The 18834-nt window shown below is 53.3% G+C and overlaps 2 protein-coding genes across 2 annotated transcripts in view; one reads left to right on the top strand and one right to left on the bottom strand.

Moving 5' to 3' along the window:
- Nucleotides 1-1466: 1466 nt before the first annotated feature.
- Nucleotides 1467-10135, bottom strand: LOC309669989 (low density lipoprotein receptor adapter protein 1-like; the record flags this gene model as incomplete). The annotated part of the gene is made up of 7 exons (XM_082480787.1): nucleotides 1467-1717; nucleotides 4812-4877; nucleotides 5300-5372; nucleotides 5756-5870; nucleotides 6806-6918; nucleotides 7446-7588; nucleotides 10051-10135. 7 exons carry the CDS (start codon nucleotides 10133-10135, stop codon nucleotides 1467-1469), a joined length of 846 nt encoding a protein of 281 aa, XP_082336913.1.
- A 242-nt stretch (nucleotides 10136-10377) lies between these two features.
- The window catches only part of IFT172 (intraflagellar transport 172), a gene marked incomplete at both ends in the record, with an annotated part of 40271 nt that continues 31814 nt past the window's right edge, over nucleotides 10378-18834 (top strand). The window contains 10 exons of the mRNA XM_082480349.1: nucleotides 10378-10416; nucleotides 10502-10645; nucleotides 10792-10904; nucleotides 12091-12130; nucleotides 13148-13213; nucleotides 13622-13701; nucleotides 15182-15269; nucleotides 16123-16337; nucleotides 16434-16557; nucleotides 17662-17757. Coding sequence (XP_082336475.1) covers nucleotides 10378-10416; nucleotides 10502-10645; nucleotides 10792-10904; nucleotides 12091-12130; nucleotides 13148-13213; nucleotides 13622-13701; nucleotides 15182-15269; nucleotides 16123-16337; nucleotides 16434-16557; nucleotides 17662-17757 — 1005 coding nt within the window. The remainder of the gene's footprint in view (nucleotides 10417-10501; nucleotides 10646-10791; nucleotides 10905-12090; nucleotides 12131-13147; nucleotides 13214-13621; nucleotides 13702-15181; nucleotides 15270-16122; nucleotides 16338-16433; nucleotides 16558-17661; nucleotides 17758-18834) is intronic.

Genomic DNA, 18834 nt, shown 5'->3' with positions numbered 1-18834 from the left:
GAGCTGGATGCAGTACTCCAGGTAGGGTCTCATGACAGTGGAGTAGAAGGGCAGAATCACCTCCTTTGACCTGCTGGCCACACTTCTGATGCAGCCCAGGATGCGGTTGGCCTTCTGGGCTGCAATCGCACACTGCTGGCTCATGTTGAGCTTCTCGTCAATCAGCACCCCCAGGTCCTTCTCCTCAGGGCTGCTCTCCAGCCATTCCCCGCCGAGCCTGTATTTGTGCTTGGGATTGCCCCGACCCAGATGTAAGACCCTGCACTTGGCTTTTTTGAACTGCATGAGGTTGGCTTGGGCCCACTTCTCCAGCCTGTTCAGGTCCCTCTGGATGGCATCCCACCCCTCCAGTGTGTCTATCTCACCAAAGAGCTTGGTATTGTCGGCAAACTTGCTGAGGGTGCACTCAACCCCACTGTCCACGTCACCAACAAAGATGTTGAACAGTACAGGCCCCAGCACCAACCCCTGAGAAACACCACTCGTCACTGCTCTCCACTTGGACATTGAGCCGTTGACCACAACTCTTTGAGTGTGACCGTCCAGCCAGTTCTTTATCCACAGAGTGGTCCATTTGTCGAATCCATGTCTCTTCAATTTAGAGACCAGGATATTGTGTGGGACAGTGTCAAATGCTTTGCACAAGTCCAAGTAGATGACATCAGTTGGTCTTCCCTTGTCCACTGCTGCTGTAACACCTTTGTAGAAGGCCACCAAATTTGTCGTGTCATGTCATTTGACATGCAAAACCACAAATGAGAAAAACAGATTGCAGGTTGTGACGGACCTGCAGGGACCCGAGTGTCCCCAGAGCGCACGCCTTCCTCACAGCTGCTGCCCATGGCACTCGCTGGGAGACCATCTCTGCTGCCACAGCTGCACACAGGAAGGGGAGACAGGCTGCAATGGGACAGGAACCCAGCAGCAAGGTCCTCAGCCAGAAAGCAGCTGTGAACAGTTACTTGCTGGAGAAACCAGATGTACTGCTGGCTGCAGCCTCCCCTGTTATATCTGGGGAAGGAAACCAAGTGCATGGCTTGCCCCTGTCTCCAGACCACAGCCAGACATGCAGCAGGACAGACACACAGCTGGAGAGGCTGAGACCTGCTGGCATACAGGGGGCTGGTGTCCTCTGTGGCCTCAGCGGTCACACAACAGTCCAGCACAGCCTGGACCAGCTTCCCCCTGGATAACACGGGCCACCCCAGGCCCCAGCAGCCCTCAGCACAGGGGGAATGGCTCCCTCAGGACCAGCAGCTGAGGGAGACATGGAAGCTTCTGGGCTGCTGCAGGCTCCATAAGCTTAGGGCACAGCCCAGGGCTCACTACAGGCAAGCCCAGCAGACACCATACCTCACATGCTGCACATGGCACCCCATCTAGCACTCAAACCCAAATGACAACAGTAAAAAAACTCAGTTTATTTCCCTATAAAGGCAGAGCTTTCCTTTAAAAACCAGCTCATTTCACTTATAGGAGGGTGTGGGGCTGAACTGCAGGGGCAAGACCTTCCTCACTCGCTCCTTCAGGCCAAGAGCGATAGCTCCCTGAGAGGGACACACACCAAGCGAGTCCTCCACCATCTCCAGGGGGCTGCTCGGTCTCAGCTGGTGCACAGTGGCACCAGGAGGAGCAAGGCAGGAGAAAGAAGCAAGGCAGGTCAGCAGCAGCGCAGTCCCAGGCACGCTGGCTGCCACATGGGGCGCCTCTGCACGCACTGGGAGTGGGGAGAGTGAGGACCACCGGTCCACCAGCCCCAGCCGGGAGCAGGGAGCAGCTGCAGTTTGAGGCGGTTCATGCAGGCAGAGGAGGACAAGGAGCAGGTGTTGCGGTCCATGCACTGCATGGCAGCAGTGCCAGCAGACGCCGTGCCTGGCAGTGCTGGGGGCAGGGGCAGGCACTGACTGCCCCGGGTGCAGGCACAGGGTGAATCCTGAGTGGCCGGTCCATCGCTGCAGAGGTTTGGCTTAGCCCAGGGGAGTCTTGGGGCCAGTGGTTCCCGGGCCAGGCATGGGGAGGTCTCCAACCCCTCCCAGCCCCTTCCAGCCATCTGGGGGTTGCCCCAAGCGGTAGCACAGTAGCTGTGTAGTAGGAGAGCTTGCTCTGGGCACAAGAGGTGCTGACTCTGAAAAGCAAGAGGGAAGAAGACCTGGTCCATGAGGCGTGTGTTTTGGAACCCAGCAGAGCCTGGGAGGGGAAGCAAACCTTCCCAGGCGAGCCATCAGCCTCCTCCCCCTGCAGAGGACACACTTGGGGATGTGGCAAAGCAGCACTGAAGGAAAGAACTTACCTGCTGGGCTGTGGGCTCCCCTCCCCAGCTCCTCCATGCTGCTTTGGAAGAGAACAGAGCACCCATCATACCCCAACCAAGGCCTGCTGAGAGACACAGCATGCTCATGACCCCGAGGACGCAGGCATGGTGCAGCAGTACGGGGCACTCCGAGCGCAGAAGGACCTACCCCACCTACTGCCAAACCCCTTCCCCAGGCCAGCCTGCCCCGAGACTGCAAAGCCGTATCTCCTTCCCATCAGAAGCCCCCACGTACAAAGGGCTGCCACTCCACAGGGCCACATACACAGCTCTGGTCTGTGCATGCGCTAGTTCTCAGCAGACCCAGCACAGATCAGGCTCAGCGCTGCAGCACGGACAGACCCCAGCCAGGCACCAGCCGCCAGGGACACAAGAACAGCCACAGCGGAGCCAGCCACTCACACCCACCACCACCGGCACTTCTGCAAAGACCTACAGCTTAATCTTCCGCTGCTGGGCTGGTACTTTCAGCTTCTCCCAAGCACAGGACAGACACCAACAAGCTCAGTCCCAGGCCCTAGTCCATGCAGAGGTCAGCATGACCAGGTCTCCATCCTGGCCCAAGCCCGAGAGAAATCAGTGGGAGGAAAGGAACAATTCTGAGTCCCACCTGAGAAGCCTCTCATGACAAGAAAGATATTGAGGGGCTGGAGCATGTCCAGAGAAGGGCAACAGAGCTGGTGAGGAGTCGGGAGCACAAGTCCTGTGAGGAGCGGCTGAGGGACCTGGGGGTGTTCAGCCTGGAGAAAAGGAGGCTGAGGGGAGACCTCACTCTCTACAGCTCCCTGAAAGGAGGGTGTAGTGAGGGGGATTTGGTCTCTTTCCCCCAGGGACAGGCAATAGGAAAGAAGAAACACCCTCAAGTTGCACCAGGGGAGGTTTAGGATGGATCTTCGGAAAAATTTCTTCACTGAAAGGGTTGTCAAGCACTGGAACAGGCTGGCCAGGGCAGTGGTGAGTCACCATCCCTGGAGGTATTTAAAAGAGGGGCAGACGTGGTGCTGAGGGACATGGGTTAGTGGTAACTTGGCTGTGTTGGGTTAGTGGCTGGACTCAATCGTAAAGGTCTAAACGATTCCATGATTCTAAGCATGTCTGGGTAGGCTGGCCTCAGCAGAGTGGTGGAAACAGAACAAGTAACATCTCTGGGTACATTCTGAGGGTCAGCGTCTGTCCCCCACAGCTCCGCTGCAAAATCTGAACTGCAAGACATGCCCCTCCACAGCTCAGCTCCCTCTTCACTCCACCCCTCAGCTGACAGAGGCAGAGAAAGCAGCAGGAAGCTGCCACTTGCTCCCATGCAGATCTTCTCCATGCTCCCACCATACCCGTGGCCCCAGCAGCTCCCCTTGCACGAGGTGCAGAGAAGGAAACAAGACAGTTCACCAGAGAGATCCCTGAACATGAGCAGCAGTTCGCCACCTACCCAGGTAAGGTGTCACTGATGTTATCATCTTCCTCCTCCTCTTCCTCCTCCTGGCAAACAAACAAAACAATACAAAATAACCCCACCATGACACCTTGCTGCCTGGGCAGGTCTGTCAGGAGTGTGGCTGGGCTGCCCAGAGCCTGTTCTGGAGCAGCAGGGCAGTCCCTGGCCCCTTCACAAGACATGGTCACCCACCAGGCATGGCACAGACACAGGGTGCTACAGGTGGTAGGGGGAAAGACGGCATCTGCAGTGCTGGGCTGCTGAAAACCACAGGGCTCGGGCACACAGCCACGCAAGGGGAGACAGATTACAGCTCTTCCCACATGCCCTCCAGCCAGCAGAGCACCAAACGCAGGCTGTGAGCAGCAAACAAGCCACCAAGCTGAGAGCTGCTGCGCAAGGAGCACCTTTGCCCAAAGATAGGAATGGGGTGAGCACGCCTGGCAGCCGGAGGGCAGAGGACCACCCCAGAGCAGGCTGCAAGCAAGGATGACCCCAAGCACTGCCAGGCTGGGCCAGCACTGGAAGCATGAGGCTGAGGACTGTGTCCAGAGGCTCCTGGGCAGGGACACAGTGAGACCGGCAATGCTCTGGTTGGCCCTGGACATGCACTAGGTGTAGTGCAGATGGGCAGGGCTGAGCCTGAGCCCAGGCTGGCAAGATGATGACCCGACAAAGGCTCCTCTCCTTCAGAGACAATGTCTCACCCCTAGCCATGGCACCAAATGTGCATAGCAGCTTCCAGCTCCCTGTTTGACAGTGCCAGCAGAGCAGAGCCAGTCTGCAATGCTGGGCCTGACAGGAGAGCTCCTGGAGTGAAGCACCCGAGGAACCACGCCTGCCTTTGTGAGCCAGAGCACGGACAGCCCCTCTTCATGTCAGGCCACCCTGTGTGAGGGAGGCTGCGCAGATACCAACAGGGTCCTGGAAGGGCAGGAGGAGGGAGGTGTGTAAGGATTACTCTTCTCCTGCTCTAATGTGAGACAGCCCTGGGCATGGGCCAGACTTGCACATACTGTACCCCAAACTGGTGTCTGAAGGGAGGGCTCCCCGGGGGGGCTGGCTCACTTGGTCTGCCGGGCTCACTGCTCTCCAAGACACATGAAGGGTGAAGGGGCTGTTCCTGCCTAGAGCCTGGGACAGGGCAAAAGCAGCAGAGTTAGTGCCTGCAACCTGGAGAAGGCCCAGCAGGAGATGTACAGGCAGGACTGTGGGTGAGGGACAGACGCCCCTGCTGTGCACAGGGGAGGGCGCAAACAAGGGGAGGATCACTGCTCAGGTACCACAGAGCCCAGAGCTGTGCTACAGCTCAGCAATGCAGAAGAGTTCGGCATGGACAGCTGGGACACCCCCACCCCAGCCAGAGACAGGGCAGGGTCCCCCAGCGTGGCAGCGGCAGAGAACACAACAGCAGGGAAAAAGTTCTCCCTGTTTGATGTGTTACACCAGCCAGGCAGCGAGCCATCTCTCCTCCACGCAGCCCAGGACAGGGTCCTGCACCAGAGACCCCGATGCCAGGGCTAGGCAGAGGGACATGTTTCAGAATTTCCTCCTACCTGCATGTGCTGCTTCCCAGAGATCCAGTGCCATCTGGAAGGCCTGGGCCACGGTCAGAGTCACAGCCTGGGCCTGCGTACAAGAAAGAGGGGGAATGTCTGCTTACATCAGGGCCCTGAAGCCAGGACAACCCCACTGCCATGAGATCCGAGCGCCCCCAGGCCTCCCTCGCCGCCTGTGCCTGCAGAGCATGCACACAGAAGGTCACAGTTCAACGCTACATCTGTCTGCCCACATGGGCCAGCTGTCCCCAGGAGGAGATCCCAGAGGAGCTGGGACAGAAGAACCTCCTTTCGCTCACCACCCGCCTCTGTGTGAGCACATGTGTGCTCCCCTCACTCCATTTCCAGCTGAGGTGCACAGAGGTGAGGACCTTCTCTCTTTGATGGAAGAGAAGGAAGGGCCTTGCTCCCACCTTTACCTCACAGAGCCAAGAGCAGAAGGGCAGTGCTTACAATCTTCTTCTTTGGTGAGAGGAAGGCATGGCACTCCAGTGCCCCGCTCTCCTGGCTCTGGGCAACATAAGCGAAGACTTTGTTCTGCAGCTTGTCCGTTGTGCAGTAGGAGATCCTGCAGGCAGAGAGGAGCTGCTCAGGGCAACAAGGGACCCCACCACAGGTCATCTGCTGTGCTCCCAGCACACCAACAAGCACTGCTGACAGCCTGGGGCTTTCATCTGCCCCAGATGATCCGGCAGCCCAACACCCCAGCAAGGGCCAGAGGCTGCCAGCACCTACAGCAAGTAAGAGATCGCCGCATCCACAGGCGTTCCCTCCTGTGCTGCCCTAGTGTGCTCCTCGGTCCTCTGATGCTCAGTTCAACCCAAGCGCTGAGACAAAAGGAGTACAGAAGGGTGGGCAATTGCCCCCAAGGACACGATTTGAGGCCAGGCAGTAGGTCTTCCCTAGCACATCAGCTCTGGTGCCGAGACCCAAATTTTGCATCAAGGATATGTCCTGTCCCTGCTTCCCATCTAGCTGCTACCCTGCAGCCACACTCCCCTCACACCCACCACCCACAGACACGCAACCCAGCCAAAGCTCAGCTGGCAGCAGTAAAAAATCCCCACATCAGCTCTCACAGGAACTGCCTTTAGCCAGCCTGAGTACACTGCAGCCCATGGCACCCTCAGCCCATTGCAGCCAGAAGGGCAGTCCCGTGTCAGTGGAGAGGGCCAGACACGCAGTCCTGCCCTAGCTGTGGGGGCTTCCCAGCCATCAGCCTCAACATCCTGCTTGAATGCCAGAAGAGACAAGCAGGGCCCACGGAAAAAACAGATGGACTGACCCCAAACTCAAGGCGACCCAGGACCCTGCCTGCATTCAGCCCCATGCAGGGCTGTGGGGCACAGCAGGGAGAGGGCCCGGACCTCAGGGAGCCAAAGGAAGACCTATGCTTGAAGGTACCACTAACAGAAGGCCCAGCTCTCCCTGGCTGCTCAAGATCCCATCAGTCTCCTGCTGGCTGTGGGGGAACACCCAGGCCCTTCCGCATGCCAGGCCCACCTGTAGATGGAGATGTTCTCAACCATCTCCTTTGTGTCTGCATCCTGCAGCGAGATGCCCCTCGGAGACACTGTCAGAATCACCTTCTGGAACTTGCGAGCTCCCACCCGTGCCTGGCAGTAGGGAAACATCAGACACCTCTGCAAATCTGACAAGGGTCTTCACCCCCACCCTCCCCTTGCTGGCAGGAGTCCCCCAGTGGAGTGCCACCCACTTGGACCCTTGCTGCAAAGACTCCTGTGGTAGGGATGGGCAAGCAGAGCCTGGCAATCAGGTATGCCCTGCATAAAACAACCCTGGAATCCATTCACACTACTGCCATGTGCATAGGAAAGGACAGACCCCACCTTCCCCCATACTTCACCCTCCCCTCCATGCTGTGATAGGCACAGCTCTGCTCCTAGCTGTGTTCCGGGTGTGGGAGCAGGCAGTGACAGCTGTCCTGCAGGAAGACAGTTTCTCCCATGGCACAAAGGTAGAGACCAGCCAGCCTCTTGCATGCCTCCCTCCTCTTGGGAAGAGCGTGGTCCCTAGCTGAGGTTCAGGGCTGGGACACTGACCCTTCCCAGAGTCCAGGGGCTGGGCTCTGAATCGGCTCTTCTCCACCCCAGCACAGCAAGGGCCCAGGGCCAGCTCTCACCGTAGCCACAATCCGGCGGATGGCAGCAGCAGCCATGTCTTCTCCTTTGGGTTTTTCTACCAGCGTCATGCCTAGATACTTGAGTGTGAAGCACATCCCCTCAAGCAGCGGCTCCTGCATATCAGCCCAGCTCTCAGGAAGCTCTGCAGAGACAAAATCCCTTAGCAGCATAAGCCACGTGCCAGCCCTAGCAAAGTTGAGGCACCTTGCTGCAGCTTCATGGCTCCCAGCAGCAGTGCCACCACCTGCACTCAGCAGGGCACTCTCCTGGCTCTGTGACATTCTTGGAAGAGGAACAGAACAAGAGGGCAGTTGAGTCTCAAAGCTTTTAGTGCTCCATCCCTGGAGGTACAGGCGCTGTCAGCACATTTAGTAAGCTCCGCCACATCTGCCTAGGGCCTCAGATGCTGCAGTGCTCAGTGCTATCTGCAAAAACCTTACATTCCTTCGTCTCATCTATTCCACCACAAGCAGGGTGTGCTCTGTACGGCATTCATCTCACCCACCTAAGCCGCTGGCACACCTCAGGAACAACAGCATTTGCTGCCACACTCAGTCAGATCAAAATCCTCAAGTTGTCCCAGTGTAACCAAAGCCAAACCCTCTGGTAGCTACTATTTGCAGCAGCAGGCTGCCAGGGAAGGGATAGCTTGTCCAGCACTCGTGGTCCAAGCTGAGGTTACTGGGAAGCAACTGCATCACAAAGATCCTGTGTTAAGGAAGAGCTCGGACTGGTATTTCAAGGATGCAGAACAGCTTCCAGGAAAACACATTTTATGGATAAACTCCAACGCACAGAAGGAGGAGGATTATCAGTTGGACTAGATGACCTTAAAGGTCTTTTCCAACCTAAATGATTCTATGAGAGCTCCCATGTGCATTACTTTTCAGGTCACAGAATTAAAGGGGCACTGGTTTCTGTTTCCTGGGTTCTCTCTTTTCAAACCCCATTGCTGTAATAAAAAAAAAAAAAAACCCAAAAACAACCACACAAAAAAATCACTAAACCAATGGGCAGAGTGTCAAAGAAGATTCCCTATGGACAGTCCTCAGCATCTCCAGCTTCCTTCAGAACCCAGTCCATTTCACCAGCATGTTCTGCCACACGGCAGATGTGCTGGTAAGAGAAGGAGTCCTGGCCCTACAGTCAGTCCCAACACCACTACCGTTGGCAGAGAACACACAAAGCAAGCACTGCAGAAGCATCCATTCAACCTCTGCTCCCACAAGACAAAGCCATTGACTTTGAACAGAAGAGTTCACTCTCATCGAAGGCAAAAGCTTTAGTTATCAGACTAGTGTGCCACACACAACGGGACACTTCTCTTGTGTCCAGTATTTCCCAGTGATAATTTTCAAGGAGACCTGAAACAGATGTTAGCACACATTTACTTTCCTCAAATCCCAAGGAGCACAAGGATGGTGAGAAAGGAGATATGCAGAAGGGCTAAGACACAGGGAGGCACAGTGTCTCTCTTCTTCTCAGGGATTCATCCCACAGAAGAGGGAGGGAAGGAACAGGAACACAGAAGTTACACACTTTGCTACAAACACCAGGTTTCTACACTTCCCTGGGAATAGCCTAGGTATCTACTGTTCACACTAAGCTAATACTTTTCAGGGTTATTTTTCACCTCTTTCCTGGGATTAGCTCCCTGAACATTACTGGCACACTTGCAGAAGGCTCTGACTCATAATTGGAATAACCTGAACCCATAGGGAAATCGGGAGACCTTATTTGCACAGCATACTCCTGCACAAATTGCAGCTCCCAGGGAATCCACCTGGTACCATGCAGGCATCAGGGATGTCTGCCCAGCGTAGAACAGCACTGTCTCGCTCCAAACTTTGAGAACAGCCCACACGTGTCAGGGCTGCCAGAACGAGCTCTGCTGCCCCAATAAAGCCTTTGGGCCGCGATGACCGCGAAAGCCCCGGCAGAGCCCTCCCACCGGGTCAGGGTCAGAGCCGGCTGTGCCGCAGACGGCGTGGCAGCCAGCCTGCGGTGACCGTCGTGCGGGCCCGCCACACTCCCCGCACGCACGTCCGCGCCCGCAGAGCACCGGGCACAGCAGTTTGGGGAGGCCACGGCCTGCAGAGCCTGGGGAGGGTGCCCGCAGACGGGGTACGGCGTGTTCCAGCTCCCCGCACCGCCGGCACAGCCACCCACGGCCGTTCAGCCCACGGGCGCGGGTGGCCTCAATTCGGCAATGGGGCGAGCGGCCGGCAGCCAGGGCAGCGCGGCGGGGAGGGACAGGCGAGCCGTCCGCGGCGCTGCTGCCCGCCTCCGCCGGCAGCCCCCCCGTCTGCCCCGGCTACAGCCGTCGCCTGCGCGCAGCCCCCCGCTGCCCCGCGGCCCCGCCGCACGGCCTCAGCCCGCCCCCCGCACGACGGCCCCGCGCCGCTCCCCGCGGCATCACCGGTCTCCCTCGGCCCGCGGCCACAGACCGTCCGCCGCACCCCGCCGCGCCGCCAGCCCGCCCCGCCCCGCCCCGCTCCCCGCAGCGAGCTCCCTGCCCCCGCCGCCCCGGTACTGGGGCAGCCCCGGAGCGATGCCCGGCCCGCCGCCCCCGCCCGCTCCCCGGCAGCCGCCGTCCGCACTCACTGCGCCGCCGGCGGAGCCCAAGGCCGTGCCGGGCGAGGCGCGGGCTCCGCAGCACGGCGCGCCCCGCCGCCCGCAGCGCCTCCATGGCGGAGCCGGAGCCGGAGTCGAGCCCTGCCAGCACCGGGACGGCGGGAGGCCCGAGTGGGAGAGGGGGAAAACCGTCCGCCGCGGGGCTCGGCGCGCTGACGTCAGCAGCGGCGGAGGCGCTGGGGTTGCCGCGGCAACGGGGGGCGGGGCGAGCTGGGCCCGGCGGCGGCAGCGCCGTCCCCTCCCGGTCGCGGTCCCGGTCCCGGTCCCGATCCCGTCCCGGTCCCGGCGTTCGGCGCGATGCAGCTGCGGCACGTGCGGACGCTGCTGTCCCCGCAGGTGGGGCCGGGCGGGGCGGGCGGGGGGAGCGGGCCGGGCCGGGCCGGGCCGGGGGCGGCGGCGCTGAGGCTGCGTGTGCCCGCAGGACGGGACGGCGCGGGTGACCTGCATGGCCTGGTCGGCCAACAGCGCCCGGTTCGCCGTCTGCACCGCCGACCGGGTGGTGCTGCTGTACGACGAGCAGGGCGAGCGGCGCGACAAGTTCTCCACCAAGCCCGCCGACGCCAAGGTGAGGGCCCGCGGCCCGGCCTGCCGGGGGCCCTGCTGCCGCCGGGGCCTGCGGGGCCGGTACGGCCCTGAGGCTGTGGGCTGGTGCGAGCGCGCTCGGGGCGGACCAGCCTTCCCCGGTGGTTCACACCGCTATCCCCTCCACAGTACGGCCGGAAGAGCTACGCGGTGAAAGGCATGGCCTTCTCCCCGGACTCCACCAAAATTGCCATCGGCCAAACGGACAACATTGTCTATGTCTACAGGATTGGGGAGGAGTGGTGAGTCTGGTGGTGGAGAGTCCAGCAACTGTGAGGAGGGGATGGCACTCTCCTCCCTGCTGTACGGTGTGCTTTCCAGGTGTTGGTCACCGAATCCCAGACTGGTCAGTGCTGGAAGGGCCCTCTGGAGCTCCCCCAGTGCCACCCACTGCCAGAGCAGGGGCACCTACAGCAGTGGCACAGGACACGTCCAGGCGGATTTGGAATGGCTCCAGAGTGGGAGACTCCCCCCCCCTCTCTGGGCAGCCTGTGCCAGTGCTCTGCAGCCCTCAAAGTAAAGAAGTCCCTCCTCAGGTTTAGATGGTACTTCCTATGGTCACGTTTGTGCCGGTTCCCTCTTGTCCTGTTACTGGGCACCACTGAAAAATGACTGTTCCCATCCCCCCGGCACCCTCCCTTTAAGGATTGATAAGCATTGATAAGATCTCTCAGACTTTTCTCCAGGCTAAAAATCCCCAAGTCCCTCACCTTTTCCTCATAAGAAAGACGCTCCAGTCCCCTCATCATCTTTGTAGCCCTTTGCTGGACCCTCTCCAGCAGTTCCCCATCCTTCTTGAACCAGGGAGCCCAGAACTGGACACAGCGCTCCAGATGCGGCCCTACCAGGCCTGAGTAGAGGGGGAGGATGACCTCCCTCACCCTGCTGGCCACACTCTTGGTGTACTTCAGGATGCCATTAGCCTTCTTGGCCACAAGGTTGATGCTACCTGCATCAGTGTCCTGGCATGCTCCTCAGTCCTGTATGCACTGCGCATCACCTAACCTGCGGTGAGTCACTCAGATGTTTCTATGGTGAGCAGCAGATAGGATTTCCTTGAACACAGTCCACATGGAACCCTGTGTGACCATGCACCAGCTGAGCTTCTGTGGAGCAGTAGCCTATGCTGCTGTCCCCTGTTTCATAGATGTGGAACCTGCCTCACCTGAGCCTCATTTGCTGGTGTGTGTTGTGTTAAAGCTGCTCAGACAGGCAGGTCGCAAGAATTTTGGAAGCTCTGAAGTTTGTTTGTTTGTTTTTTTTTTTCTTTCTGCCTAAAGTTGCCTTATGACAGACAACCAGTGTACAAAACTTAAATGGTCTGTGCTTGGCAATACTAAACCAGACTGAATACAAACAGCAGGGTAACCAGAATGGGCAGTATTACTAGCTTCACCGACAGTCATTTTTGTCTACCTTTTTCTGCAGGGGTGACAAGAAAGTGATATGCAACAAGTTCATCCAAACGGTGAGACCCTGACTCCTGTTTAACTCAATTTTCTCCGGCATATGTAGGATAAAGACAATTAAATGTCTCTCTGCTTATACTCAGAGGTGTACTTGGCCAAACTGTCTGTGGTACTTGATCTCCAAAAGATGCAGGTAGAGCCTAAAATAATCTCTAAATTTTGAGGCATGTATTACTCACCAAGCTTCATAGGTCTCATAATGCCTGGGTACAGCACAGTAAGTAATTGTTGAATGATCAATGCAGTCAATTACAAAACTTGGGGAATACTTTAGGCGTCAATGGACAGAATGTTTTAAGGGAGTTGAAATGGAAAAACAGGAGAGAGAACCAATAACCCACCAGTAACCCACCTGATTGACTGAAATTCTTCAGTTTAAATGTGAAGCGGTTTCATTAACTCTCTTGGCCCTCTATTACAGTTGGGTTTCATGCTCAGCTTTATTCATCCTGACCCCCACCTCAGCTTTTGAGAATACCTTTGATTTGGGTTTAATGAACCCATTCTACTTGACCTACTTTGTAGCATCTGATAACCATCATGCTTGTAAAAAAAAAATATAAATAAAGACTATTTCTGATTTATCAAATGAAGATCCAACGTACAAATAGCCTCATATCTATTACAGAAGCTAACAAAGTCAAATTATTTTTATGTTCTATACTTGTTGAAAAAAAATCTTAAAATAGCCATGATTTTGTACATTGAACAATAGCACGTGGAAAACCACACATCTGATCAATAAGTAATCATCCCAGAAGAGCATCCATACTAGTATAACACGTCTGGTATAGCTTTGATGCCCTGCTTTAGCCCTTCTGAGCCAGCTCACTACTATCTAGTCCAAGCTTCAGCATGGAGGGCCTCAATCCTACTATCTGTCCAAATGCCCCGTCTCTTCTCTTTCTTGGTCTGAGTGGTCTTACTGTTCATGAGCTGTGTTATGTGTCAATGGGGCAAGAAGCTTTCTAAGTAGGGTGGAGCTCTTATCTCTCTTTTTACCTCCTCCTTGGCAGAGTGCTGTGACCTGCTTATCGTGGCCAGCGGAGAATATCATTGTCTTCGGTCTTGCCGAAGGAAAGGTAGAGAAACTTGTTGTTGCCTGATTTTCTTTTCCATGCAGGAGCTACCAGCACCTGCAAGCACCTGGGCTGCAAGGGTAGGAGCCATTACTCTGCGGCACTGGGCACCAAATAGCAACAAAGGGATTACGCCACTGACTTGAATTTTCTGATTCTGGTTCCCTCAGAGGGTATCAGGTTCTAGTCTTTGGAGGTTCTACTGGATCATTTGGTCCTTTTCCTGACCCTTTCTAGAAATGTGGAAGTGTGACTCCAAGTTTTCCACTTCTTCTCCAACCTACCGGAAAACAATGAGCTTTCTGTTATTTCTGGAGCTGGTCATGGACTGGGACACCTCTGGGGATGTTACACTGAGGGACATCCACATTCTGCAGACAGAAGCAACACTGATCAGATTCTCTTTCTCAGGTTCGTTTAGCAAATACAAAGAACAACAAGTCTTCCACCATTTATGGGACAGATTCCTATGTGGTCTCGCTAACTTCCAAGTAAGTATGGCATTGCTTTAGCCTACACTGCTTTGGCTCAGTCGCTATTGGCCCTGGTGTAACTGGTGGCAGTATGGGAGGTTGTCAGAGTGTCTCTCTGTTGTCAATTCCATGTTGATATAGTAAAATACTGTGCTTTCCACAAGGAATTCCTTCTTAAAGTCTGATACCTGGCTATGCCATGCTGGCCCATGCAGTTTGGTTGTCCCTCAAACACGTTTCAGGATGCGAGTCCCCATAAGATTACTTACATATATTGATTTATTTAAATCCAGGACTTTATAAAGATTAAATTTGTCAACTTCATCTAGCTAATTATTAACATCAGTCAAGTTTAAGGGCTAAGAAAAACTAAAAATATTCTGCCATAAGCTGTGATGGCACTATGATTAGAAAAATAACCATATAGTGCCATTTTAAATTATTTTAATTATGGTGTAATTTTAATTAATTAATTTTAATTTTAACTACTTCAGTATGCTTTACCTAAAAAATTGAAGATATGTCATGGTCCTAGCAATGGGGTTTTCACTAAATGGTGTCGTTCTGGTATTTGAGTGTCAAACAAATTTAGAAAACCTAAAGCTAGTCTAGGACTCTGACGTTCTACTACTGAGAAATCCCTCCAAAGTCTGTCTGCCTTTGCCTCTATTTCAGAGGGTTTCCATTTCCTCTCTCTCTTCACCTCCTCCTTCCCCCACTCCTCTTCCCCGTTTGCCCTCCTCTCCCTCTCCCCCAATCCTCCCCGCACTCTCTCCTCCTCTTCTTTTATTTCTAAATGCAAGTCATGCTGTTATTGCTATGGTATCAGTGATGAATCGGGGATCGCAATCAACAGAAGACAACTGTGTGATTCCTGGATTGTTAGAGTGTTCATAGAATTTGTATTTTGTACTTGAAACATCATTAAAAAGTGTTCTTTCTGGGTACATAATGTTAGGCCTTTTTCCTCTTTTGTGCTCTCTTCTCCTTGCTTGTGTCAAGAAGTACATTAATGCTACAAATAACGGACTTAGACCTGGAGTGTTTGTCCAGATGTTTTTTTCTCTAAATTGTGTTGCTTTTAGGTGTTCCTGGTGTCACAATATACTACTTAATTTCAGGAACAGTTCCAATGCAAGAGTTGTTTGATATACCTTGTTATAACAAATTGTGTGCATAGTCATTATTCCACTTAAGATTACTTAATCTGTCTGTGTTTTAGTAATACAGAAAGTTGGTTATTGAGATTTTACATGATGAAGATACTTAACTGGCCACTCTCCTTTCCACTCTGTACTTTTTTCTGCTTTGTTTTTACGGACACCGATACAGGTACTAGATATTCTTGTGTTCATCACCCATTTTGTCTTTGGTGAAGGTTCTTTTAATGAGAAACATGAACGATGACCCTGGGACTGGCTCTTCTAGGCAGGGATATGAAAATAAAGGTGCAAGTCTTACTGCAGTATTGCATCACCCTGTCTGTGTTTCTTTGCAGTGTGTCAGGGAAGGGAATCCTGTCTGGCCATGCAGATGGAACCATAGTACGCTTCTTCTTTGATGATGAGGGCTCAGGTGAATCACAGGTATCGAAGACAGAGAGTGAGCAAAATTCCTGTTTGCACAGCCTACTCTCCAGCTCAAGAGCTTTGAAAAGGGGTCAGGCCATGGAGGGAGTGCAAGTCTAGGGAGGAGCTGCAGTCTGTGCTTGCTAGCATAGATTTTATGGAGCATTGATGAAGACAGAATAGTGACTAGATGTTTTGAAATACACTGACTGCGGTGGTAAGAGCAGAAGTTAGGTTTTTGTGCATGAGATGTAAGGCTTTTCAGGTGTCTGGAAAGACCTGATGTTAGAGTGTCCAGGAGAATGATGCTTGAATAGGTAGGGTTCCAGGGAATAGCTATTGTTGCCTTCTCAATAAGCAATGTATAGTTATCCCTGTTAACCCTGAATGCCAAGTTCAGACTCTGTCTGTGGACGGGATACTCTAGGCACCCAGCATTTCTCCTGAGCCTCCTACTCCTCCCCAAAAGGAGTATTCTCTGTGCTTCAAGCTGTGGTGAAGGGAATGCTATTGTCACTCAGATTTTTCCTCTCCAACTGAAGCTGTTTGAGCACGTCTGCTCTCTAGCATGATATGCTGAAGGCCCGTATATACTCTGGTATGTTAAGAGTGCATCCCAGTCTAGTTAATGGTACTGGTCTTCTTACTGGCACCAGGAATCTTCTCTCCCAGTTAAACACATGGAATAGTTGATACATCTTTCAGTTCAGATTTCTGCTTATCTTCGTACAGATGGTCAGGCAGACAAACGCCATGAACTGGGCTTTACAGAAGGGCCTCAGACTGGTCTCATTGTGACAGCTCAGTGCAGAGGCCAGTTGGGGGCTTGAGCCATTCATGTTTTCAGGATGTTCTTTCTTGTCTAATGTAGGGTAAGTTGTTGATGCATCCCTGTCCTCCTTATGCCCTCGCCTGGGCTTCCAACAGCATTGTGGCTGCGGGCTGCGATAAGAAGATTGTAGCTTATGGGAAGGAGGGCAATGTGATTCAAACCTTTGATTATAGCCGGGACTTGTCAGAGAAGGAATTCACCACAGCAGTTGCCAGTCCTGGCGGCCAGTCTGTCGTCATTGGCAGCTATGATAGGTATGGTGCCTGATGGTAAAGCCTCCCCTTTATAGTACTTTCTTCTTCAGCCATACACAGTTCTTCATATCTCTGCTGTCTTATCTGTTCTCACAGGTTAAGGGTTTTGAACTGGAGCCCACGCCGCAGTGCCTGGGAGGAAGGCAAGCCCAAAGAAATAGCTCACCTCTACACCATCACAGCTTTAGCGTGGAAGAGGGATGGTTCACGGATCTGTGCGGTTTGTATCATCAGTCAGCAACCTTGAGCCCATGACTCACACACCAGGGACAGTCTTACACATGCTCCTGAGAACAGTGATGTGATACAGGGAGGGCTTATGAGAGTGGTCACACCATCACCTGGGTGTGCGATGCAAGGTGCCTTGGCTGGGACCTTGTGCAAAGGACACTGCTGCAGTCACGTGTGCAGTGCGCACAGTGTGAAGCTGGAAAATATCATGCACAATTGTGTAATTGCTTATTGGCAGCCGCAGTCCTCCTTTTTTCATAGAAGCTTAATAAGGTCATAGAAGCTTAATAAGTATAGCTTCTCTAGAGCAGTCTCATGAGCATTCTTGCCTCTGAGCACCTGTGAGAAGCAGTATAAAAAATGATCTTATACCCTATGTGCTATGTTTTCAGTTCAGAGTTGTCTTTCTTCTACTTTCAGCCATTGGGCCTTGATCTGCCTTTCTCTATTAAGTTAAATAATTCTGTAAATCTCTTTAAATTAATTTTTCTGCAAATCTTTCTGTATGAAGTTGAATAACTCTTTAAAGCACTTAAATTATTTAAGAAGGTTGCTATTTACAACTTTAATAGTTTTTTCATCTTTTTATGCTCAACAAAATCAAGAACGCTTGAAATATTTTCAGATAGAGAATGAAATGAACCTGTGAACAAATACCTGTAGAGAAGGGGAAGAGTCTAAGGGGCAGGAGAGTGGTGAAAGGAATGGGGATGCTACAAAGAAAGAGAAAGGTGGAAGGATTCTAATGGAAGGGAGGAGAGTTTGGGAGGCTGGGAGAGAGAGAAGTGGGAAACTGAGAGGGATGATGGGAAAAATGAGGATAAAGGTGATTTTTAACTCCTCCTCCTCCTCTGCCATGTATGTGGCAATATTTGGTAAGCTCTGTTTCTCTGAGAATTTCTCAATCTTTCTTTTCTCTCAAGAAAGTCTAGATAGGGCTGGTCCTCATGCATCTGGGGCTTGAGCCTTGTTCCCCAGAGCAGCCAGGACCTGTGGATTTCTGTCTCACCTCTGATCCTCTTCATGTAAATAGGGTCTGGAATACCTCTTCGTAACAATTCCTTGACTGTGTGCAATATGTTTGTTTCCCCAGGGCACTCTCTGTGGAGGAGTTGAACAATTTGACTGCTGCCTTCGCAGAAGCATTTACAAAAATAAATTTGAAATTACGTACGTGGGACCAAGCCAGGTAAGAGAATATTCAATGAGTTAATGTCTATTGGTGAAAATGGGATGCTTACTAAAACTAGACATGTTTGGAGTTCTTGGTGCCAACAGCTTCTTTCCTGTCCATCATCTGTCTCCAGTCCTTGGCCCAGTCATTCACAGAATCATAGAATCGTAGAATAGTTTGGGTTCGAAGGGACCTTTAAAGGCCATCTAGTCCAACCCCTCTGCAATGAGCAGGGACATCTTCCACTAGATCAGGTTGCTCAGAGCCCCATCCAACCTGACCTGAAATATTTCCAGGCATGGGGCACCTACCACCTCTGGGCAACCTGGGCAGTGCCTCACCACGGTCATTGTAAACAATTGCTTCCTTATATCTAGTCTAAAACTCCCCTCTTTTAGTTTAAAACCATTACCCCTCATCCTATCGCAACAGACCCTGCTAAAAAGTCTGTCCCCATCTTTCCTGTAGCCCCTTTAAGTACTGACAGGCCGCAATAAGGTCTCCCCAGAGCCTTCTCTTCTCCAGGCTGAATAACCCCAACTTTCTCAGCCTGTCCTCGCAGCAAAGGAGCTCCAGCCCTCGCAGCATCTTTGTAGTCCTCCCCTGGAATAACTCCAACAGGTCCATGTCTTTCCTATGTTGGGGGCCCCAGAGCTGAAGGCAGTACTCCAGGTGGGGTCTCACCTGAGCAGAGTAGAGGGGCAGAGTCACCTCCCGTGACCTGCTGGTTACGCTTCTTTGGATATAATCTAGGATACAGTTGGCCTTCTGGGCTGTGAGTGCACATTGCTGGCTCACGTCTAGCTTTTCATCCCCAGTACCCACAATTCCTTCTCAGCAGGGCTGCTCTCCATCCCTTCATCCCCCAGCCTTTATTGATACCGGGGGTTGCCCTGACCAGGACTCTGTACTTGGCCTTGTTGGACCTCATGAGGTTCACATGGGCCCACTTCTTGAGCTTGTGCAGGTCCCTCTGGATGGCATCCTGTCCCTCAGGCGTGTCAACTGTACCACTCAGCTTGATGTCATCTGCAAACTTGCTGAGGGGGCACTCAATCCCACTGTCAATGTCATTGATGGAGATATTAAACA

Source organism: Vanellus vanellus (assembly GCF_965231255.1).
Source record: "Vanellus vanellus genome assembly, chromosome: 3".
NCBI classification, from domain to species: domain Eukaryota; kingdom Metazoa; phylum Chordata; class Aves; order Charadriiformes; family Charadriidae; genus Vanellus; species Vanellus vanellus.
This window is presented reverse-complemented; position numbering and strand designations above follow the sequence as displayed.